The sequence below is a fragment of the Hyla sarda genome, chromosome 13 (assembly GCF_029499605.1).
Source record: "Hyla sarda isolate aHylSar1 chromosome 13, aHylSar1.hap1, whole genome shotgun sequence".
Lineage (NCBI taxonomy): Eukaryota > Metazoa > Chordata > Amphibia > Anura > Hylidae > Hyla > Hyla sarda.
The window spans coordinates 17660785-17686432 of record NC_079201.1 but is presented as its reverse complement, the minus strand read 5'-3'; the positions used below and the strand labels follow the sequence as shown (position 1 = coordinate 17686432).

Here is a 25648-nt window from a genome sequence, read left to right as displayed (position 1 = left end):
TCAATGCAAGTCTATGGGAGGGGGCGCCCCCTCCCAGAGACTTGCATTGAGGAGGCGTGCCCGTGACATCACAAGCAGGGCATGGCGGTGACATCACGAGCCTCCGCATTGCAAGTCATCCGGCACGGAGCGAAGTTCACTCCATGCACCCGATGTCTGGGGTTCTGTAGCCGAGATCACGGGGGTCCCCAGCAGCAGGACCCCTGTGATCATACATCTTATTCCCTATCCTTTGGATAGGTGATAAGATGTCTAGGGGTGGAGTACCCCTTTAACTGACTTGCAGTACCAAACATAATGGACAAAAGTTGGACTACTTCTTGGGTTAAAAAAACAAATTAGGATTTAGGTTTAGGAAAAACTTAAACTTTTTAAATCAGTACTTATCAGCTGCTGTATGCTCCAGAGGAAGTTGTGCAGTTCTTTCCAGTCTGACCACAGTGCTCTCTGCTGACACCTCTCTCCATGTCAGGAACTGTCCAGAGCAGGAGAGATTTGCTATGGGGATTTGCTCCTGCTCTGGACAGGTGTCAGCAGAGAGCACTGTGGTCAGATTGGGAAGAACTACACAACTTCCTCTGGAGCATACAGCAGCTGATATGTACTGGAAGGATTAAAGAGGTACTCCACTGGAAAACGTGTTTTTAAAATCAACTGGTGCCAGAAAGTTAAACAGATTTGTATATTACTTCTATTGAAAAATCTTAATCCTTCCAGTACTTATCACTCCCGCACTCCCATTCACACTTCAGCTGCTGTATGCTCCACAGGAAGTTCTTTTCTTTTTGAATTTCTTTTCTGTTTGACCACAGTGCTCTCTGCTGACACCTCTGTCTGTCTCAGGAACTGTCCGGGGCAGGATAGGTTTGCCATGGGGATTTGCTCCTACTCTGGACAGTTCCTAAAATGGACAGAGGTGTCAGCAGAGAGCACTGTGGTCAGACAGAAAGGAAATTCAAAAGTACTGGAAGGATTAAGATTTTTAAGTAATTTACAAATCTGTTTAACTTTCTGGCACCAGTTGATTAAAAAAAAAGTTTTTCAGTGGAGTACCCCTTTAAGATTTTTATATAGAAGTAATTTACAAATCTGTCTGGCATCAGTTGATTAGAATTTTATTTTTCTCCAGAGTGCCCCTTTAAATTGTGTAAGGCTGTATTTTCAAAGCATTTTGCCCAAAAAACACATACAAAAAAGAAAACACCAAGAAACACCACAGCAAAATGTTAGCAGGGAGTCAATAAAGAAATATGAAAGGCCAAACCCACTTGGTATTTTTTTTCCCTTGACTAGGTTCACACTGTGGAATTTCTGAGCAGAAATTCTGCCGGAGTTCGAGCCGGCGGCACTATTCTGCAGTGTGAACCCAGCCTTAGGGTCTAGTCACACGGCAGAATTTCCACTTGCTGAATTCTGCCTGAAATTAAATCCCGTAGAAGTCTATGGGCTTTAATTTGAGGCAGAAATCTGCACGGGAGTAGAGGTGCAGCAGTTTCCCATTGTTTTCGGTGGGATTCTGCTTCACAACGGAATTTCCGCAGCCGTGCGGCAGCCTCAGGAATCGAGGGGATTTGAGGGGAAGTGTTACTCTGTATCAGTGTTTCCCATTTTATTGTGTCAAAAGAGACCAGCGTTTTCCAACCAGGGTGCCTTCAGCCGTTGCAAAACTACAACTCCCATCATGCCCTTTGGCTTTTCCAGCCTATTCAATTCAGTATATTATGTCATGGGTTAGCAGAAAGGAGGATGGCTTGTAAATATGTGGTGTATGGTGATTGCCCAGAGAAGTAAGGTAAAGGAAGTCCATGTATGTGTACTACTTGAGAAAATAGCTCTGATCCCGCTCCCCGAAATGTAGAGAATAAAAAATATCTGTGCACCATAGAGCGGACTCTCAGAGGTGCAGTGAGAGATAACTCTGAAGGGTTAATCTAATAAAACCATGTGGGTTTTTAAAATGTATTCTCAAAATACAGGTACACTTGAAGGTATTCTTGTGTGAACTGTTGTAGTTTTAGGTGCAAATTGGTGCTAAAAAAATCAGACACTGCTTTCACACAGATTTTGGGATGGAATTTTACACCTCAATAAACCTTCCTAAAAAAATGTGCAATAAAATAAAACCAAAGAAATGTTTCAATTCTAAAAAATCATGGAATAGTTGGTCAGGTTAAAGGTTCAAACACTTATCTTCTATTTACAGGATAAAGGATAAATGTCAAATCATGGTGGGTTTGAATGCTTAGAACCCCCCCCCCCCCCCCTGCTATTTTGGAAATGGGGTCAAGCTTTGGGGTGGAGTGGGTGTTGCACTTGGCAATCTACACTTTGCTATTCATCCATCTATCTCATATCTACGGTATCTATCTATCTATCCATCTATCTCACATCTATCTATCTCATATCTATCTATCCATCTATCTCACATCTATCTATCTCATATCTATCTATCTCACATCTATCTCATATCTATCTATCTCATATCTATCTATCTCATATCTATCTATCTATCCATCTATCTCACATCTATCTATCTCATATCTATCTATCTCATCTATCTATCTCATATCTATCTATCTCACATCTATCTCATATCTATCTCATATCTATCTATCTCATATCTATCTATCCATCTATCTCACATCTATCCAGCTCATATCTATCTATCTATCTCATATCTATCTATCTCATATCTATTTCATATATATCTATCTATCTCATATCTATCTATCTATATATCTATATCTCATATCTATCTATCTCATATCTATCTATCTCATATCTATCTCATATCTATCTATCTCATATCTATCTATCTCATATCTATCTATCTCATATCTATCTATCTCATATCTATCTCATATCTATCTATCTCATATCTATCTCATATCTATCTATCTATCTCATATGTATCCATCTATCTCATATCTATCTCATATCGATCTATCTATCTCATATCGATCTATCTATCTCATATCGATCTATCTATCTCATATCTATCTATCTCATATCTATCTCATATCTATCTCATATCTATCTCATATCTATCTCATATCTATCTATCCATCTATCTCACATCTATCTATCTCATATCTATCTATCTCATATCTATCTATATATCTCATATCTATCTCATATCTATCTATCTCATATGTATCCATCTATCTCATATCTATCTATCTCATATCGATCTATCTATCTCATATCTATCTATCTCATATCTATCTATCTATCTATCTATCTCATATCTATCTGTCTATCTCATATCTATCTATCTCATATCTATCTCATATCTATCTATCTCATATCTATCTATCTCATATCTATCTATCTCATATCTATCTATCTATCTATCTATCTCATATCTATCTATCTCATATCTACTCCACAAACGAGAGACCGCAGCACTCCAATGGATAGGTGAATAAGGTTTGTTGACCCAACATCAAGGTTTATTGATGTTGGGTCAATAACCCTTATTCACCTATCCATTGGAGTGCTGCGGTCTCTCGTTTGTGGAGTGGCTATCTATGGGACCCCTGACCCGGGACCTTTATAGTGCCTGCACCCGCTTGCATCAGTCAAGGTTGTGCTGCTTGGTTTATATTCTTTGCTATCTCATATCTATCTATCTATCTATCTAATATCTATCTATCTATCTATCTCATATCTATCTCATATCTATCTATCTAATATCTATCTATCTATCTCATATCTATCTATCTCATATCTATCTATCTCATATATATCTCATATCTCATAAGCCTAAGCCTGTCAGGGCATGATGGGAGTTGTTGTTTTGCAACAGTATAAAAGCCAGCGATTGGGGGCATGCTGCTATAAATGAACGTCTTCTTAGGTTATTTAAAAAAAACTACAACTCCCATAATTTCCGTCATGATGGAAGTTATAGTTTTGCAACAGACTAAAAGCCACAGCGATGTATCTTTCCGGGTTGTTTCATGATGGGAGTTGTAGTTTTGAAACAGCTCGAGAGGCACCCAATAATGCTGCTATAAACAAATGTCATAGAGTCAGCATTGTGGGGAAACAAACAGTTAACCACCACAAAATGTAACTTTTTAGCTTTTCCATTAATAAAAATCAGAAGTATCCCCCCTGGTGCCCCCGGCCATAGGATCCCACTTGTTGCCGGATCTAATCCTCCCCTGGAGTGTCTTCTGCAGCCTCTACGATCTCTGCCCTTCATTCCCCACTAGAACGCATTGTCTTAACTTCTCCTTCTCCCCCTTTTCCTATCTCATCTTTTTGACGCATCTTTTCCTTCCCGTTGCCACATTCGTCCGCCTCGATATGTAATTGTAACATCCAATTTTCCTGTTTCGATATTTTGGCTGATGGGTTTTAACCCTAAGAAAGCTGCAGCTGACGGCTGCTTCCCGGTGGAAAGGGGAGGGGTGGATGAGAGGAAGGCAGGCATTAGGGCTCCGGGGAAATCTTTAAACTGTTCTCTCGCTCTCTCTCAATCCTTCCCCGATCAGTTAAAGCCACTTCACTTGTGAGCAGAGCATCCGAGAACTGCTGCGGCGATCCAGCTCCGGTGAACAGCTGCCTATGCCAGCCCCCCTCCTGGCTTCTCCTGAACATACCTCTCACCTCTGCCGACATGCCTCTAGGATGCTAACCCCCTCGTCCTCTCGCCAGCCTGGCACTTGGTGGATACTCTTCGCAGGTTACAATGTTTGGGACTGCCGGTCTTCTGACCATTCTCCTACAGTTATTCTGTGCAGCAGGGGGAGACGTATCTGCAGGTAATGTAACTTTCCTCCTCTACCTTCTTCGTCTTGTTCCCGAAAACCTGCATAGCATTTTGCACTGATGGGCACTAGGGTTGGCGTCACCTTGTGTGGTAGTATTTTCGAGGGGGATTACCAAGTGTTGATAGTTACAATGTTTTGTAGAGTTGACAGCTAAGGTCCATCGATGACTGCAGAAGATCAGGCTCGGAACCATGTTGGGTTTTTAGATCAGTAGTGGTCCATATAGATCGCACAGTACTTAGAGTTAAGTGATTTCCCCCCCTTAAATCATAGGGAGCGGGTCATGTTGAGTTGTCCATGTGATGATCTCAAGGTGGTGTTGGTCCTGCTGGATCTATGTGCCCAGCGATCCCCAGACAATGCAGAAATGAAGGCTAAGGTGCATTGACCAGACTCGGAACCATGTTGGGTTTCTACATCAGGACCATCCGAGGTCCATATGGATTGCACAGTACTTGTGATCCCTTAACTGCAGATCATAGGGACCAGGATCATGTTGAGTTTTCCATGTGATGATCTCTTTGTAGTCAGTCCAAGGTGGTGGTCCTGCTGGATCTGTGGGATAGGGGTCCCGGGATCTCCTTGTCTGCGGGTTATCAATGTACCTCTCATGTTTGCCGACATGCTTATACCTTTTTATACAAAATGACACTTTGGGCAAGAACAGACAATACCAAGTTAACGCCTAAGGTCCATTGACCAGACTCGGAACCATGTTTGGGTATCTAAATGTGGACCATCCTAGGTCCATATGGATCGCACAGTACTTAGAGTTAAGTTATCCCCTTTAATCATAGGGACCGGGATGATTCAGTGTTGATTTTTCCATGTGATGATCTCATCGTAGTCGGACCAAGGTGGTGGTGGTCGTGCTGGATCTGTTTGATAATGGTCCAGGGATCTCCTTGTCTGCAGGTTATCAGGCTGGCATCAATGTACCTCTCACCTTTGCTGATGGGATGCTAACCTCCTCATCCTCTCTATACAAAGTGACACTTTTTGGGGCAAGATCAGACTATGCAGAGTTGACGCATAAGGTCCATTTACCAGGCTTGGAAGCATGTTTTGGGTTATATATGGGGACCATCCTAGGTCCATATGGATCTCACCGTACTTAAAGTTGAGTGATCCCCCTACTTGCAGATCATAGGGACCTGGACCAATGTAGAGTTGTCCATGTGATGATCTCATCATAGTTGGACCAAGGGGGTGATGGTCATCTGGGTCCAGCCATCTCCTTGTCTGCAGGTTACCAGAACATGGGATCGAACAGTCATTGATCTGTTACGGCTGAGAAGCAGAAGGCTCTGTTTGCTATTACAAATGTCATTCATATCACTGTAACACTGCCCGTTATGTCTTATTGCAACATTTGTTATAGAGGAGAAGAATCCTAACCTTGCTTGTATTTATTGTCCTCATCGGGAACTGAAAGAGGATTATGTCGGTGAACAGTTCGGGGATGTCTATTGTGGCATTTTTAGGGGTTGGACAGAGACCATTCCTGTAGATTTTAAAGTTAAAGAGACACCAGCCCGGTGGTCTTCGAAGCGTGGACCTCCAGATTTTGCAAAACTACAACTACTAACATGCCCGGACAGCCAACGGCTGTCCGGGCATGTTGGTAGTCGTAGTTTTGCATTATCAAACGGTTAACCGACCTAATCCTCTTTCACTACAATAGCCCCTTACTGATGTTGTTGGATATAATGGGACAAAGTCAAGAAGTCTTCTATGCCCCATTGGTCACTACCGCACCCATCAGATCTCCAGTCCTGAGGACTTCAAGAGATATTGACAGTCATAAATGAAGATGATATTAGAAGTGATCTGGATAAGGATTTACTTTGAGAAGACTTAGCATTGCCTTCTTTGACTGAGCAATATGAGTCTTTTGTTCTGCTTGGGATGTAGATGAGAACATGGACTTGTGTAGGAAAAGTGAAGAAGAGTACATAGGATGACACACAGCCCATGAGGGGTGAGGCTACCCCCCCCCCCCTCCAATGTCCCAATATAGCTTGACCAATTTAGCTTGAGAGCTTGTTATCCCTCAGCTGATGCTCTGAGCTGTATTGTGATCGCAGCTGGCACTGGGCTCGTGTCTGAGCGTGAAAGTGCAAATGTGTGTCTGGCAGCAGCGTTATTTTTGGGGGATTGTTGGTGGTGTTGGGAGTGTGAGACACTTGTGCTAGCTGCATTCCCTGAAATCCAGAGGAGTGTGCGGGGAGTGTGACACATGTGTAACCCAAGCTAGAAGAATGTCTATTGAAGAACGCACCTGCTGTGCAGCGGAGCGTCTATAGGGGATGAGAAAGAATTCCCCTATACTTACACAGGATAGGATGTATAGATTCATTCACTGGGCAATATAACCTATATTATCTATCTATCTATCTATCTATCTATCAGAATATGTAGAAAAGCAACTCATCAAAAGGAAGGAATACAAAATGTGGGTGCCTTACCATATTTGCCTATCTATCTATCTCATATCTATCTATCTCATATCTATCTAGCTATCTATTTCATATCTATAAATCTATCTAGCTCATATCTATCTATCTATCTATCTATCTATCTATCCATCCATGCATTTAAGTAGTTAAAATTATAGATCAGATTTACAAAAGTTCTGCACTGACTTGACTCTATTTTGCTTGCTTATAACTTGTGTTTTTATTCTTTTTTATACCTATTTGGATAAGACAATAATTGTATCATTGCTTCTCTTTTATGACTTGATATCCATGTAAAGCAATAGGTGCCTATTGATTTGAGTAGATGCAGCTGTCCTCTAGGGCTATGAGTTAACACATAAGAGGGGGGTGGGGGGGGGGTTGTGATCGGAAGAACCCCTCTCTATTTTCACACACACACACACACACACATGTTCACATACACACACTCACATACACACTCACATACACACACACTCACTCACATACACACACACTTGCATAAACACACTCACATACACACACACTCACTCACATACACTCACACACATGCTCACATAAACACACACATACACACTCACTCATTCATTCACATACACACACACTCCCATACTCACTCACATACGCACACTTAGATAAACACACTCACATACATACACACACACACACATTCACACACACACACACCACACACACACATTCACACACACACACACCACACACACACACACACCACACACACACACTGACATACACATACTCACATACACACACAGGCCATAATAGATTATAATAGACTGATTCTGCAGTCTGGCAGGTTCTTGATGCAGATCATATAGAATGCGTTACTTATGTAGATACCTATAGGGTTTTGTTGACTAAAACATTCAATATTTACCATCCTGTTATTATACAATATTTACATGTGATCACTATGTGAGAGACTATACATCTCTTGAAGAATTATACGTATCCAAAGTATCAAGATTTATCAATACTGAATACTAATTCCAAAGCTTATAAGACGCCCAAAAATATTTCCCGGGAGGGGACAGGTCACATGTTGGTACAATGTTGGGTCTGGATATTATGGTCCAGACTTGGGGGCTGTCATGGAACACATCTGTATTGGAACACATCACTATTATAGACAAACTGTCGATCGCACAAGCCTTCCCGGGCGTCCTTTATATTGGTAGAAATACCTCTCTTTTGCGCTTTTACCCATAAACGCAGATTGATGGGAATGATCCGTTTACTGCAGGAAAGTCTGCAATTTCGGCGACTTAAAGCAGAGATGCAATTGTTTCCGATGAGAGCTTGTCCTCCCTCTGTCTGAGGAGACGTCACTTTTCGCCGTGAAGCAAACAAGGTTAATTTATGGCTTTATTACAGACAATTAGCTGAGATTGTCGTATAGGATCTGCAGTAATTGAGTAATTCCAGCAATAAATATTGCCAAATAACAAGTGCCATGCACCTAGACACCGGAGGTCTCATAGGCTGGAAAGTATGGAAGGCATCGGAATAATGTGATGGTGATCTCTAATTTATGGCTCTCCAGCTGTTGCAAAATTACTACTCCCACTATACCCTGACAGCCGAAGGCTGTCAGGGTATAGTAGGAATAGTAGTTTTGCAATAGCTGGAGAGACACAGGTCAGATAGAGCTGATTGGTTGTAGTTTTGCAACAGCTAAAAGGGAAGGATTGTTAGGGTCCTGGACCGTGTTGCCCGGGGAATGTGCTAAGTTTTGGCTACCAAAAAAGTGGTGGACTAGGGAGCGAGGCTCATAATAGCAAACCATTTATGTCTATGGTCACCTTTGAAAAGCATTTTTTAATTCTTGCTTTGTGCTTATTATGATGCTAAAAACAGGGTCTCCAAAGGTCTTTATTAAAAATTCTGCTTAGTTTCCCTTCTACAGCCTCTGCAGCTTGCTGTGTAAGCTCGGTTTTCTGCCTATAATTGTACACAGCCTATAAGCTTCTCCTCTGCAGACTGCCTTGTGTCTGGTCTCCTCTCTATCTACAGCCTGTGGTGTGAGCTCTGTTTTCTTTCTATACTTGTACACAGCCTATAGGATTCTCCCCTACAGGCTGCCTTGTGTCTGCTCTCCTCTTTATCTACAGTCTGTGTGAGCTTACATGTTCTATCTTCTTGTGCACAGCATATAAGATTTTTTACCTGCAGATGACCTTTTATCTGCTCTCCTGTCTATTTACAGCCCATGTGATCTGTCAACCACTCACCTATCTACAATCTGTGCTGGTGTGTAGCTAACACCACCTTCCTGCTGCTAACTCTAACATCGGGAGAGCAGGAAGTCTATCTGACTGATTTATCATATCTCTTTCTTAGTAGCAGCTAAATGGAAGAAAATCTTTAATAAAGTCTATTTAGAAAATTGCTTCATTTTGCATTCAGGAAATAAAGCAACCATAAGGTGTTCATAGCCTTAATGTAACTATATCATACACACAATACTCCGAGGATCTCCTTTGGTTATATATAAAAAATATGCATATTTTTTACAGTAATAGCGTCACCATTCTCTGTGGGTTGTGTCTGGTATCTCAGTTCACCAGAACATGACTGAGCTGCAATACCAGACTCTGCCTCTGGACGCGAGTGGCGCTATTTCTTAAAAAAAAAAAAGACATGTTTTTTTTTGTAACTCTTTATGTAGAACCCTTATGATCTATGGATATGTTGGTGCACAAAAAAAAACTGTTTAGAACAGCGGTCAAACGGGTAAATTTGTTAGATCTGGGTGACTTTGCAAATGTGGCGACTTCTATTTGGAATGTTCTGGTGAGCTAGACCTATACCCCTATTAAATAGTAAAGCGAGCTTCTCAAAAATCCTGTTTCAAGTCCTCCTGACTGGCAGAATGTAAATATTCACTGACAGGCCCTGCAATATTTGATCAATTTCTACAAACACTTTGAAATGGAGGAGAGCGAGGGAGACGGAGGGATGTGGGAGATCTAAACGCTGCGAATCAGTGGGCCGGGGAAACCAAACACAACCTGCAGGGTTCTCATCACACAGCTAGACTGCGGTAACTGTTTCCAGGCCAGGATGTCCTCTGCATGGCACAGTAAGAGTTCATCGTAATAATCCCATAGATCTGTGTTTCCCAACCAGGGTGGGAGTAGTAGTTTTGCTATAGCTGGAGAACCACAGGTCAATTGGAGTTGTTGGGCATCCTGAGAGTTGTAGTTTTGCAACAGCTGAAGGACAACTGTTTTTGGGGAGGTTTGTCGTGGTCATGGGCCGTGTTGCTGGGGTAATGTGCTAAGTTTTGTCTGCCTTGTTAACACAAAAGTGGTTGGCTGGGGAGCGAGGATTGCAATAACAAACCATTTAAGGCTATGGTTATGTTTAAAAAGCATTTTTGAAATTCTTGAATTGTGCTTATTATGATATCTTCAGAGGTCTTTATTAGAAATTCTGCTTAGCTTCCCTTCTACAGCCTCTGCAGTTTGCTGTGCAAGCTCTGCTTTCTCTCAATACTTGTATTCTGAGTATTAGATTCTCCCCTGCAGACTGCCTTGTATCTGCTCTCCTCTATATCTGCAGCCTGTCTTAGGCTGGGTCCACACTACGTTTTGTCCCATACGGGAGCGCATACGGCAGGAGGGAGCTAAAAGCTCGCGCTCCCGTATGTAACCGTATGCGCTCCCGTATGTCATTCATTTCAATGAGCCGACCGGAGTGAAACGTTCGGTCCGGTCGGCTCATTTTTGCGCCGTATGCGCTTTTACAACCGGACCTAAAACCGTGGTTGACCACGGTTTTAGGTCCGGTTGTAAAAGCGCATACGGCGCAAAAATGAGCCGACCGGACCGAACGTTTCACTCCGGTCGGCTCATTGAAATGAATGACATACGGGAGCGCATACGGTTACATACGGGAGCGCGAGCTTTTAGCTCCCTCCTGCCGTATGCGCTCCCGTATGGGACAAAATGTAGTGTGGACCCAGCCTTAGCTGTTTTCTCTCTATACTTGTACAAAGTCTATATGATTCTCCTCTGCAGACTGCCTTGTATCATCTCTCCTCTCTATTTACAGCCTGTGTAAACTCTGTTTTCTCTCTATACTTTTACACAGTCTAATAGTTTCTCTCCCGGAGACTGATTTGTGTCTGCTCTCCTCTCTATCTTCAGCCTGTGTAAACTCTGTTTTCTCTCTATAGTTGTACATAGTCTATAAGATTCTCCTCTGCAGACTGCCTTATATCTGCTCTCCTCTCTACCTACAGCCTGTGTAAGCTCTCTTTTCTCTTTATACTTGTGTATAGTCTACAAGATCCCCCCCCCCCCTGCAGACTGCCTTGTATCTGTTCTCCTCTCTACAGCCTGTGTAAACTCTGTTTTCTCTCTATACTTGTACACAGCCTATAAGATTCTCTCCTGGAGACTGCCTTGTGTCTGCTCTCCTCTTTATCTACAGCCTGCGTCAGCTCTGTTTTCTCTCTTCACTTGTACACAGCCTAAAACCAAACCCAACCTGCAGGGCTCTCACTCCAAGACCGGAGGTAACTGTTTCCAGGCCAGGACATCCTCTACCAACCTACATGGCACAGTACTGATCCCATACACCAGTGTTTCCCAAACAGTGCGCCTCCAGCTGTTGCAAAACTACAACTCCCAGCATGCCCGGACAGCCAACGGCTGTCCGGGCATGCTGGGAGTTGTAGTTTTGCAACAGCTTGTTGGGAAACACTGCCATAGACCCACTGGCAGTCTAGAGAGTGTCTCCAATAGAGAAGCCGTATTAAATATATATATATATATGTATTTGTTGCCTGCCGCCTGAAGATGCATGAAATGGAGGAATGTTATTAAATTCTGAAGGAAATGGGTTGGTTGTAAAAAATAAAAAATAATAAAAAATAAAAAATGCAATGATAATGCGCCGAATATTACGCCCTGCGCTATGGGATATGAACTAGTTCTTATGAGAAAACGTAATGAGTTATTCATTCCTCCTTTCCGAATGGAGGTTTTTCCTCGCTAAAACTGCGATGATTGACGGCGCCCGCTCTGGCTCCCTGCACCACAACGTATAATATAACTTTTTGTTGCCATAGGCGCCTGACGCACATGGCAATTTCCAGTAATAACATACATACATAGCAGGACCGAAGTGGTCATTGCGACCTTAACAGGGAGATGTATTACTATGCCGTAGTGGTCGTCTCCTATGGCTGTAAAACTAAAACTCCCATGATGGGAGTTGTAGTTTTTCGACGAGAGATGCAGTTTGGAGAACACTGACAAACTCAACTCTGCTGCACCTTTATCAATGCAAAAGATGTGTAACCTTAAAGGGGTATTCCGGTGGAAAACTTTTTTTTTTTTATAAATTAACTGATGCCAGAAAGTTAAACAGATTTGTAAATTAATTCTATTAAAAAATCTTAATCCTTTCAGTACTTTTAGCACCTTTATACTACTTATTCTTTTTGGATTTATTTGTTATGACGACCACAGTGCTCTCTGCTGACACCTCTGTCCATGCCAGGAACTGTCCAGAGCAGAAGAAAAACCCCTTAGCAAATCTCTCTTGCTCTGGACAGTTCCTAAAATGGAAAGAGGTGTCAGCAGAGAGCACTGTGGTCGTGACAGAAAAGAAATCCAAAAAGAAAAGAACTTCCTCTGTAGTATACAGCCGATAATAAGTACTGGAAGGATTAAGATTTTTTAATAGAAGTAATTTACAAATCTGTTTAACTTTCTGGCACCAGTTGATTTAAAAACTTACCCCTTTAATGTATCCTTAATTAAGAGCAGTGTTTCCCAACCAATGTGCCCCCAGCTGTTGCAAAACTACAGCTCCCAGCATGCCCGGGCAGCCGTTGGCTGGGAGTTGTAGTTTTGCAACAGCTGGAGGCACATTGATTGGGAAACACTGATTTGGTGCAAAAACAATATAGCCTGATGGGAGTTTGCAGTATTGCAACCCCTGGATGGAGTCGAGCTGCAGTATGGAGAACACTGCTTCAAAGAACATAATGACAAACTCAACTCTGCTGCATCTATATCAATGCACAAGTTGTGAAGACCTATATTACCTTTATTTTAGTGCAGTTTTTTTGCCACCTAGTGTGCCTCCAGCTGTTGCAAAACTACAAATCCCAGTATCTTAATTAAGAACAGTGTTTCCCAACCAGGGTGCCTCCAGCTGTTGCAACACTACAACTCCCAGCATGCCCGGACAGCCGTTGGCTGTCCGGGCATGCTGGGAGTTGTAGTTTTGCAACAACTGGAGGCGCACTGTTCGGAAAACACTGATTTAGAGATTTCTTATTATGCCAAAACAATATAGCCTGATGGGAGTTGTAGTTTTGCATCCTCTGGAGAACACTCTGGAGAAGAGTATTATGGCAAACTCAACTCTGCTGCATCTATACATCAATGCACATTACCTTAATATAGAAATTATGCAAAAATAATATAGCCTTATAGCAGTGGCCTCTCTCTCTCTCATCATCATGAACATCATCAATAGCTGTTCTACTTAAAAAGTAAAATGACCCATAGGCTGGGTATGATGGGTGTTGTAGTTCTGCGCAAGCTGCAGAGCCACAGGTTGGGTAACACTATATTTTCTCTTTAGATAATGTTGTAAGATCTTGTGCATTTACACATGGATGTAGCAGAGCTGTTTGTCATTTACTTTTTAAAGGAGTACTCCAGTAGAAAACTTTTTTTTTTTTAATCAACTGGTGCCAGAAAGTTAAACAGATTTGTAAATTACTTCTATTAAAAAATCTTTATCCTTCCAGTACTTATTAGCTGCTGAATACTACAGAGGAAATTCTTTTCTTTTTGGAACACAGAGCTCTCTGCTGACATCATGACCACAGAGCTCTCTGCTGACATCTCTGTCCATTTTAGGAGAGGTCCAGAGCAGCATATGTTTTCTATGGGGATTTTCTCTTACTCTGGACAGTTCTTAAAATGGACAGAAATGTCAGCAGAGAGCACTGTGGTCGTGATGTCAGCAGAGAGCTCTGTGTTCCAAAAAGAAAAGAATTTCCTCTGTAGTATTCAGCAGCTAATAAGTACTGGAAGGATTAAGATTTTTTAATAGAAGTAATTTACAAATCTGTTTAACTTTCTGGCACCAGTTGCCCTTTAAGGCAATGTTTCCCAACCTGTGGCTTTCCAACAGAACTACAATTCCCAGCATGTTCTGACAACTTTCGGCTTTAGGTGGTTTTACTCTTTCAGGGTACATTCCCACACGGCGTATTTGCTGCATATTTGCTGCTGCATATTTTATTTTCTCTGTTGAAGTCAATGGGTAGGAAAATACGCAGCACCAAATACGCAGCAAATACGCAGCAAAATACGCCGTGTGGGAACGTACCCTAATAAGCACTTTGGCTGTGATTCCCATGATCAGTGGGGGTTCCGGTGGTCGGCCGTGTCCAAAAGAGAAAAATTACCCAAAGCCAAAGGCTGTCAATTATGATAGGAGTTGTAGTTTTGCAACAGCTGGAGACCCACTGGCAGGGGGACACTGCCTTAAAGAGTACAATGACAAACTCAGCTCTACTGCATCTATACATAAACCTTCAACTGAGAGAAAATATAGTGTTACCCAACCCATGGCTCTGCCGCTTTTGTAAAACTATGACTCCCATCATGCCCTGCCAGTTGCCAGTTTTGCCTTTGGCTGTCCGGGCATGCTGGGAGTTGTAGTTTTGCAACAGCTGGAGGCACGCTGGTTGGGAAAAGCTGATCTAATGCCTGGCTATAGACTCCTTGGCCAAGGCATACTGCTAGAGAAGAAATAAATCATATATGCAGTACAAGTACTGGCCATAAGGGGGCACCCTCAGCACACAACCTTCTCATAGACCTATGGTTTATTTTTTCCTTCTGTAAACCCCGTTCTTTTTAAGTTGATAAAATCTTTCAATTAAGGATCTAGTATAACTCGCCCCGCTCTCGCTTTGTAAATCTAACAAACGTTTAGGGCGTCACACGGGTGGGTGCAGCCCGTGACCGCTGTCTGTGATCGGAGAGAGGGGAAAAAGCCGTTCCAATGGATTAGTGCCTAAAACCCGGCACCTGGCATTTTCTACAGTAGGCCGTAATACTAACCCTGTTAGTGCAAAATAAAAAAAGAAGTGATAAGACGGGAGATTGGTCAAGTTAGTCGTGTGCATACTGTGTCTTAGATATGTGGCCCCCAGCTTGTAGCTCCCGTGCCCCAATGCATAATCTGTTATGGGGCACCGTCTATTATGTACCGTACTGTACCCTTGGACCTCTGCACCTCCTTTAACAGGGGTCTCCAAACTGTGGACCTCAAACCTTGCCAGTTTTGCCGTTGGCTGTCCGGGCATGCTGGGAGTTGTAGTTTTGCAACAGTTTGAGGAGACCACTGTCCCATAGTTATGCTTCTGAACCTATGCATTCCACTAAAGGAGTGTTTCCCAACCTTTTTCAGCTCGGGGCATCGCCCCCTGTATAAAGTTTGCCCCCAGTAGGTAGTGTGCCCCCCAGATGTAGCTAGTTTGCCCCGTTGTATATAGGATCTTTCTGTAGGTAGGACTCCACTGTAAGTAGCTTGCCCCCTGTAGGTAGGACCACATGGAGAAAGCTGCTTTTCCCCATGTATATAGGGCCCCACTGTAGGTAGTTTTCCCCTATATTAAGGGCCCCCCTTTGTTCAGAGGTTGGAACCCCTCCAGAAAAAAACCTCACCCCAGTTCTCCTGCAGTCACCGACGCCTTCTTCAGCTTCCTCCTGTGGCCACTAGAGGCTACTAGAGAGACATTTTGCATGTCCCAGAAGAAGAAAAGTCCCCTGCCTCTAGTGGCCACAGGCAGCGTCACTAGAGGCCGGAAGCACCCTGAAGACCTCACCACCGGGGTCATTGTGTGTCCAGTTACTTTCTTCCCCTCTGGACTGCCACAGCACACCGGGCGGGCCCTCACGGCACACCAGTGTCCGGGTTGGTCCCATTCCTTTTACTATGGGTAAGAAACCATGCAGAACTCCTCTTTCCAGTGAACTGTCAGCAAATTAATGGGGTGGGAGTGGGGGCCGGTATTGACCAATGGGTCATGAAAGCAAAGGGAAATAACCACCAGACCTTTCTTTCCTAGAGGGCTAGGAAAGGGCTAGGCTATATTTCCTATGGGGCCCCTTTTCTTTGTGCACCACTGGAGTTAAAAGTAGCTTCCGCTAGTGGTAGTTTCCTCTGCTGTAGGCCAAGTTAGACAGTAGAGTAGAGAGTAGAAAGGGGAGACTGAAACTTTAGGGACAAGTTGTACAAGCCCCCAATATACAAGAACCTTTCAGGGCTTCACCCCTCTGTGCTCTGTGCAGCTAACACTCCTCTATGCTCACTCCTGTCCTATCAGACTGCAGCATGAAAAGGGGAGGACTCTTCTCCTGACTCGGTGAGGAAAATTAGTTATGAAGAGTAAGGGACATGCTCCAAAGTACAAAATGGCAAAGCAATTAAGTAGATAAAAGGTATTTGTGAGAGAAATATCAATGCTAGACACATAAACTTATTACATGATCAGGATTAGGTACTGACTAATATGAAACTTGTTTTTTTGGGGATATGACAGGTACGCTTTAAGGCCTGTTTTACATAATTGTGTTGGTAAAGGTCCATAATATGAATCTGAAACACGAACAGATGATATTCTAGGGGAATACTGGTCACATGAGGATTAGACCTAGTTCAATATCCCATTTTTGCTCAAAGTCTGCTTTAAAACAAGACACCAAACCCTGGCTTTGCCGGCGAGTCAGGAGTTCCTGCTGCTAAAATTCACTTGAGTTAGACCTGGGTCGATCATGGTGATGGCAGCACCGTAGAAAGGTTTTACCCATGACTGTTTCCAGTCCACGCCAAGAGGGCAATTCATCTCAAGTATCCTGTTCCTGCTCCAAGAGGGAGAATCATCAAGACAATAGAGAGAATAGCTGAACAAGTACTCTTCTGCAAACACTTAAAGGGGTACTCCCGTGGAAAACTTTTTTTTTTTTTAAATCAACAGGTGCCAGAAAGTTAAACAGATTTGTAAATTACTTCTATTAAAAAAAATCTTAATCCTTCCAGTACTTTTTAGGGGCTGTATCCTACAGAGGAAATTTATTTTCTTTTTGGATTTCTCTTCTGTCACGACCACAGTACTCTCTGCTGACCATTTTAGGAACTGTCCAGAGCAGGAGAAAATCCCCATAGCAAACATATGCTGCTCTGGACAGTTCCTAAAATGGACAGCAGAGGTCAGCAGAGAGCACTGTGGTCGTGACAAAAGAGAAATGAAAAAAGAAAAGCATTTCCTCTGTAGTATACAGCCCCTAAAAAGTACTGGAAAGATTTTAATCCTCCAGCTGTGGCAAAACTACAACTCCCAGCATGCCTGGACAGCCGAAGGCTGTCCAGGTATGCTGGGAGTTGTAGTTTTGCAACAGCTGGAGGCGCCCTGGTTGGGAAACACTGTTCTAACCCAAGGTACATAACTAAATCCGAGACTCCAGACTGCCAATGCCTTGGGCAAGGTGTCTTTACTGCCATCCATCCCAAACTCTACTGTAAAGTACCTGCCAGAGCGAAGAACAGGAGGAGAGGCTGATATCTGGGGTCTCCAGGCTGGTTAGCCCCCCTCTCACTATCTTAGGACATACTGAAGATTTCTGTGACAGTTCAGCTCAGAGGGCTGTGTGACTTTTGCAGCATCGTCTTTCAATGTTCATCTTTGTCCTTAGTTTTACCTGCTGTGAGTAGAAGTCATTTCATGCCGCCTGAAATGCTTTCATCTTAAAGGGGTTATCCAGAAAAAAACTTTTTTATATATATCAACTGGTTCCAGAAAGTTAAACAGATTTGTAAATTTCTTCTATTAAAAAATCTTAATCATTTCACTACTTATGAGCTGCTGAAGTTGAGTTGTTCTTTTCTGTCTAAGCACTCTCTGATGACACGTGTCTCAGGAACTGTCCACAGTAGAAGCAAATCCCCATAACAAACCTCTTCTACTCTGTGCAGTTCCCGAGACAGGCAGCAATGTCAGCAGAGAGCACTGTTGCCAGACAGAAAAGAACAACTCAATTTCAGCAGCTGATAATTTTTGGAAGGATTAAGATTTTTTTTTTATATAAATAATTTACAAATCTGTTTAACTTTCTGGAGCCAGTTGTTATAAAAAAAGAGGTTTTTAAAAAAATCATTGTGCGACAAAATCGAAGAAAAAACGCCATTTTGTAACTTTTGGGGGCTTCCGTTTCTACGCAGTGCATATTTCGGTAAAAATGACACCTTATCATTATTCTGTAGGTCCATACGGTTAAAATGATCCCCTACTTATATAGGTTTGATTTTGTCGCACTTCTGGAAAAAATCATAACTACATGCAGGAAAATTTATACGTTTAAAAATGTCATCTTCTGACCCCTATAACTTTTTTATTTTTCCACGTACAGGGCGGTATGAGGACTCATTTTTTGCGCCGTGATCTGTTTTTATCGGTATGGTTTTTGTTTTGATCGGACTTTTTGATCACTTTTTATTCATTTTTTAATGGTATAAAAAGTGACCAAAATACGCTTTTTTGGACTTTGGAATTTTTTTGCGCGTACGCCATTGACCGTGCGGTTTAATTAATGATATATTTTTATAGTTCGGACATTTACGCACGCGGCGATACCACATATGTTTATTTTATTTTTTTACACTGTTTTATTTTTTTATGGGAAAAGGGGGTGATTCAAACTTTTATTAGGGAAGGGGTTAAATGACCTTTATTAACACTTTTTTTTTTTTTTGCAGCGTTATAGGTCCCATAGGGACCTATAACACTGCACACACTGATCATTGCTATCCCATAGGGACCTATAACACTGCACACACTGATCATTGTTATCCCATAGGGACCTATAACACTGCACACACTGATCTCCTATGCTGATCACTGGCGAGTATTAACACGCCTGTGATCAGTGTTATCGGCGCTTGACTGCTCCTGCCTGGATATCAGGCACGGAGCAGTCATTCGCCGATCGGACACCGAGGAGGCAGGTAAGGGTCCTCCCGGTGTCCTGTCAGCTGTTCGGAACGCCGCGATTTCACCGCGGCGGTCCCGAACAGCCCGACTGAGCAGCCGGGTCACTTTCACTTTAGAAGCGGCGGTCAGCTTTGACCGCCGCTTCTAAAGGGTTAAAACCGCACATCGCCGCGATCGGCGATGTGTGGTATTAGCCGCGGGTCCCGGCCGTTGATGAGCGCCGGGACCGACGCGATATGATGCGGGATATCGGCTCGATCCCGCTTCATATCGCGGGAGCCGGCGCAGGACGTAAATATACGTCCTGCGTAGTTAAGGGGTTAAAGGGGTACTCCGCCGAAAACCATCTTATCCCCCTATCCAAAGGATAGGGGATAAGATGTCTTATTGTGGGGGTCCTGCGATCTCCGGGCTGGCAGCAGTGGAGCTTCCGTGTTCGTGACGTCATGCCACGCACCCTCCATTCATGTCTATGGGAGGAGGTGTGACGGCTACGTAGTAGCCGTCACGCCTCCCCCCATAGACCTGAATGGAGGGGGAATGGTGGCTGTAGTTGTCAGTCATCCCGCACGAAGTGGAGTTCAATCCGTGCATGGATGACTAGGGTGCCGCGCCGGAGATCATGGGGGTCCCCAGGGGATAGGATGTTTTTCAGTGGAGTACCCCTTTGAAGGCTGTTTATGTTACAGTATATTTAAGCATATTGTGGCCCCAGGATTAAACAACGACCGCCCAAGCTTCTCTGCCTTTAAATAAGATTTATGGCCATCAATCCTTTTGTTCCACTGTTGTGCGGAGATAGAAGAGTAAACATCTTTTGTTTTACACAGTGCTGTCTGTGAGGAACACTTGACCACCCTCTTATAAGCTGAGTAAAAACTCCTGTGGGAGCCAGAATGGCAGCAATAGTATTTGGCAGGCATTGCTGAATAGAATGTTTAACAAGATGGATCCTTTACATCCGGTTGTGCATCGAGTCTTTATTGTCCATATACAATATATACATATGTAGGCTAGTCGTGGTGTAGTGTGTATTCTGCAGTCACTCTGTCCTGAGTCTAGGAAAAGGTTGCCGCAGCATTCTGTGAACACTAAGGGTCTATGCACATGGCAGAAGTCCCGCTTGCGGAATTCCCCTCAATTTAAAGCCCTTAGACTTCTATGGGATTCCACACTCCCATTCACACTTCTGAATTTCCGCTTGCGGAATTCCCCCTCAATTTAAAGCCCATAGACTTCTATGGGATTCCGCACTCCCATTCACATTTCTGAATTTCCGCTTGCGGAATTCCGTCTTTATTAAAGGGAACCAATCATAATATTTTACCCTATATAACTCTTGGCACAGCGTTTTATATAGGGTAAAATCTTTATCCTCACCATCCCCGGGGGACCCTCCTGTCCCTACGGATGGTGAAGATATGAAGTTATAAACTAGTCCCCGCCGGCCCCACAAGTAGTTGCCTGGGCGGGGAGCTCCTCTTACCAGGTCCCGTCGCTTCGGCCGGCAGCGACGCCCCCTCGGCTTGATTGACGGCCCACGTCACTGAACAAACAGAGCAGAGCGATGACACAGCCCATCAGTGGAGCGGAGGGGGGGTTGCTGCCAGCTGAAGAACGGGAGTAGGTGAGTCCCCCGGGGATGGTGAGGATAAAGATTTTACCCTATATAACGCTTTGCCATGCGTTATATAGGGTAAAAATCTGATGATTGGTTCCCTTTAAGTATAAAAAGGCAGTTTGACAGTATGGACAATGCGTTTCAAAGGTGGTACCTTCTTCTTCTTCACCAGGGTGAACCCTGTACAATGTGTAACTGGACCTGAAGAAGAAGGTACCACCTTTGAAACGCCCATTGTCCATACTGTGAAACTGCCTTTTTATACTTAATAAAGACATCACTGTTCTACACTATCTGAAGCCTCCGGGAGTGCGCCTTTGAGCCAAAAATCGGACCTTTTTTCCCTGGTCATGAAGTCAGCCTCGCCAGGCTGTCTTCCCACTAGCTGTTTCTTCCTGCATCCTCACCACTGGCATTACGGGACCCACGGCCTGACACAAAGCTATTCTTACAAGAGCTAACCAGTGTTGTGGCTGCCCGCACAACACGTAAAGGTGAGCAAATCTACCATTTTCCTTTGTATTTATCCCAAAATAACTGGGATTAAATGCAGCGCTGCTTCTATGTTTTTTCTCTCCTTCTCGACATTCACATACTGGGAAGGGGTGTTCCCCAGAAGGTGTGACATCATCTGAAGCCATACAGGAGAGAACTTCCTCCCTCACTCTGCTACACACAGCCCAGAGCAGTTCAGTGTGAGATGAGCTATGATTGGCTAAGGCTGCACACACCCACACCCCCCTTAGCATTTGATTTTGGACTTCTGTCAGGCCAACAGGAATCCAAAGTCTGTGCAAGAGATGGGGTAAATGTGCTCTGGACAAGTACCAAGTGGCAGCTTTTTTAAACACAAATAAAACATAGAAAACTTCATTAGACAAAGTACATTAATAAGATTTTTTATTTACCATAAGGAGCAATAGCAAAAATTTGTTTTAATGAGAGTGCCCATTTAAGTATTGGAGTAGCCCTTTAACGATTGATGTCACACCTCTCATCCTACATTGCTGTGGTCTGAAAATTACTAGAAATAATGTCCGTTGTTACTGCCCCTTTTCTTGAGCACCTGAGTTCCAAGGTAGACGTGCATTTCACCAGATCACCAAAAAAAAAAAAAAAAAAGCTCATGTTGGCACCGGCCATAAAACTATCCATACTTGCTAAATAATTTCCCAGAAATGTGTGAGGATGATCTGCCTTTACCCAAAACATTTCATGTTTAAAGATATTAACAAAAAATCATTGGGAGGCTCAGAATACAACTCCTCCTTCTGAAGCTTTATGCCATGCTAGTAAGCAAGCATATCCTGATATCAACCCCCTGCTGAAGATATTACAAAGTCTATCCAGTCACTACCTTGGGCTAAACGCAGCATTAGCTCCCGAAAACATATTTACCATTTACGCAGCATTATGGGGCAAAATCTCTGAAATGGCTTGGATTTCTTTCATATGCATAATAAAACGAAAGACTATAATTTGGCTCCATTTAAGAAATCACTAAACCCTTTTTGTTCACAAAATGACATAAAAAGATGTTTCTACAGTGGATATTTTGAGTGGATTTCTTCTTCAACATGTGGACGAGAGTTTCATAAATGGTCTCTGTTATTTCAAACAACTGCCCTCCATGTGATAGCCTATGTGATCTGTAACACATTTTTAAATCAATTTATTTAAGCAAGAGAAAGGAAGTGCCTGCATGAATACTGCTGGCAAACAGCCCAGCTCTTATCCTCTCCGCTGAAATAGAGAGAATTAGAAGCAGCTGTGAACCATGGAAGGTGCAATAACAACAGGCATAGCACATAAGCAGTAATCCTCTCTCCCACCTTCCTTAAAGGGGTACTCCGGTGGTCAACGTGTTTTTTTTCATTTTTTGACTTACCCTATTTGTTTAGTTTGATTTCTATTCTTGTTGTTTAGCCTACTCTATTTCCGTTCTTTGTTGTCTTTTTATCCCCCACTTTGTTTTCCTATCTTTGTTCTATTTCCTGTTTCTTGCTGTGCTGAAAACTACAAATCCCAGCATGCCACATGCCTTGCTGGTTTTGTGCGGCTCCTTATTTTTTTGTTTGTTCTGCCCTTTACCCACCCTACAATTTTCCCGGGTCAGCCCCCTTATACACAGCACACTAATATAATCAGCCCTGGTTGGGATACACTGTCATACACACACAAAAGGGACTACAACTCCCAGCATGTGTCATTCAGGAGTCCTGAGTCTGTGGTATAACACCAGCATGCTGCCTCTGTAGTCTCTTGGGGGTTGTAGTTCACCACACCTCTATAGGGCATACACCAGTGTTTCCCAAACAGGGTGCCTCCAGGTGTTGCAAAACTACAACTCCCAGCATGCCCTGACAGCCTTTGGGCCTGCTAGGAGTTGTAGTTTTGCAACAGCTGGAGGCACACTGGTTGGGAAACACTGGTGTAACATGATGTGTATGCTGAATAGGCTAGAACAGTGTTTCCCAACCAGTGTGCCTCCAGCTGTTGCAAATCTACAACTCCCAGCATGCCCAAAGTCTGTCAGGGCATGCTGGGAGTTGTAGTTTTGCAAAAGCTGGAGGCACACTGGTTTGTAAACACTAGCACACACACACACAACAGGGACTACAACTCCCAGCATGTGCCCTTCAGGAGTCCCCCCCCTCCTCCTTCACATATAGGGGGAGATTTATCAAAACCTGTGCAGAGGAAAACTTGCCCAGTTGCCCATAGCAACCAATCAGCTTGCTGCTTTCATTTTTATGAAGGCCTGTGAAAAATGAAAGAAGCGATCTGATTGGTTGCTATGGGCAACTGGGCAAATTTTCCTCTGCACAGGTTTTGATAAATCTCCCCCATAGAGATCATTCCCAGTATGAGATTTATTCCCCTGCAGTCCATACATCCCCGGCCCGTGCACCTTCTCATCCTCCCCTTCAGATAACACTTATATTCTCTGTGAGGTCTTTCTCCTATGTAGACCTGTGTCCTTAGAATACAGAGCAGGGGGGGGGAGGTTAGGAGCTGTGTACTCAGCTGGATGAGGGGGCGTGGCTTATTCCTCTCATGCAGACAGAGAGAGAGAGAGAAAAGAAAAAAAGCTGTGACATCTTGTCCACAACACACTCAGAACTGTGGACAACAATAAAAGAAAACCCCCTGAACTACAGAACTTCCTGCCCAACAAACAGGTAAGAAAAACACATACATGCTGCCAAAACATATAACACATGTATATTGCAAAAAAACTAAACTTACAAAGAAGATGCCATATAGTCAAAAAAATTTACCACCGGAGTACCCCTTTAAGCTTGTAATCAGCAGTAGGATATTGCTTAGTCTTGGGCTACTTTTGTGACATAACCCTTAACCTAAAATGACATACAGTGAGGATTTTATATCTGCAGCATGTCAATTTATGTTGCAGATATGTTGAGAAATAATTTTAGAAGGTAACGTCCACAGTGATGCGGCATTTGCTGTTGAAACACTCTATGCATGTTATGTTTATTAGGTTGGGCACTCAATTTAGTACCAATACTTGTATGGCTTTTATGAGAATGCAATATATTTTATGCTAATTAATTTGTTGGTTAATTAAGTTTTGATTCACAATTGCTTAAATGCTTTGGTCACATGTCTGCTTGTTTTGTTATGATTTATGTACCATGGAAGCATGGACTGTTTTGGGGCAGGCCCCAACTTGGTGACAACATCCCCCTTGAAATGTATTGTGTATGCTATCTGATCAGCTCCTCCAGCTCTATAACATGATACCTGCAGATTGTACTGTATTGTATATATAATCTGCTCAGCTCCTCCTGCTCTATAACATGATACCGGCAGATTGTAATGTATTGTATATATCATCTGCTCAGCTCCTCCTGCTCTATAACATGATACCGGCAGATTGTACTGTATTGTATATATCATCTGCTCAGCTCCTCCGGCTCTATAAGTTGTTACCTGCAGATTGTACCGTATTGTATATATCATCTGCTCAGCTCCTCTTGCTCTATAACATGATACCTGCAGATTGTACTGTATTGTATATATCATCTGCTCAGCTCCTCCTGCTCTATAACATGATACCTGTAGATTATACTGTATTGTATTTATCATCTGCTCAGCTCCTCCTGCTCTATAACATGATACCTGCAGATTGTACTGTATTGTATATATCATCTGCTCAGCTCCTCCTGCTCTATAACATGATACCTGCAGATTGTACTGTATTGTATATATCATCTGCTCAGCTCCTACTGCTCTATAGCATGATACCTGCAGATTGTACTGTATTGTATATATCATCTGCTCAGCTCCTCCTGCTCTATAACATGATACCTGCAAATTGTACTGTATTGTATATATCATTTGCTCAGCTCCTCCTGCTCTATAACATGATACCTGCAGATTGTACTGTATTGTATATAACATCTGCTCAGCTCCTCCTGCTCTATAACATGATACCCACAGATTGTACTGTATTGTATATATCATCTGCTCAGCTCCTCCTGCTATATAACATGATACCTGCAAATTGTACTGTATTGTATATATCATCTGCTCAGCTCCTCCGGCTCTATAATATGTTACCTGCAGATTGTACTGTATTGTATATATAATCTGCTCAGCTCCTCCTGCTCTATAACATGATACCTGCAGATTATACTGTATTGTATATATCATCTGCTCAGCTCCTCCTGCTCTATAACATGATACCTGCATATTGTACTGAATTGTA

General features: G+C 43.0%; 1 protein-coding gene across 12 annotated transcripts in view; it reads left to right on the top strand.

The window, feature by feature from the left end:
- PTPRT (protein tyrosine phosphatase receptor type T) overlaps window positions 1-25648 on the top strand; it is a 433706-nt gene that overhangs the window by 45235 nt on the left and 362823 nt on the right. For 3 of the 12 annotated variants that reach the window (XM_056549645.1, XM_056549652.1, XM_056549649.1), the window contains exon 1: window positions 4382-4772. The exons of 2 other annotated variants lie outside the window; for them this stretch is intronic. In XM_056549645.1, coding sequence (XP_056405620.1) covers window positions 4700-4772 — 73 coding nt within the window. In that variant the 5' untranslated portion in view covers window positions 4382-4699. Of the gene's footprint in view, window positions 1-4377; window positions 4773-25648 lie in introns of those variants that run through there. 7 more of the 12 variants (XM_056549650.1, XM_056549641.1, XM_056549644.1 and 4 more) reach the window with 6 other exon arrangements.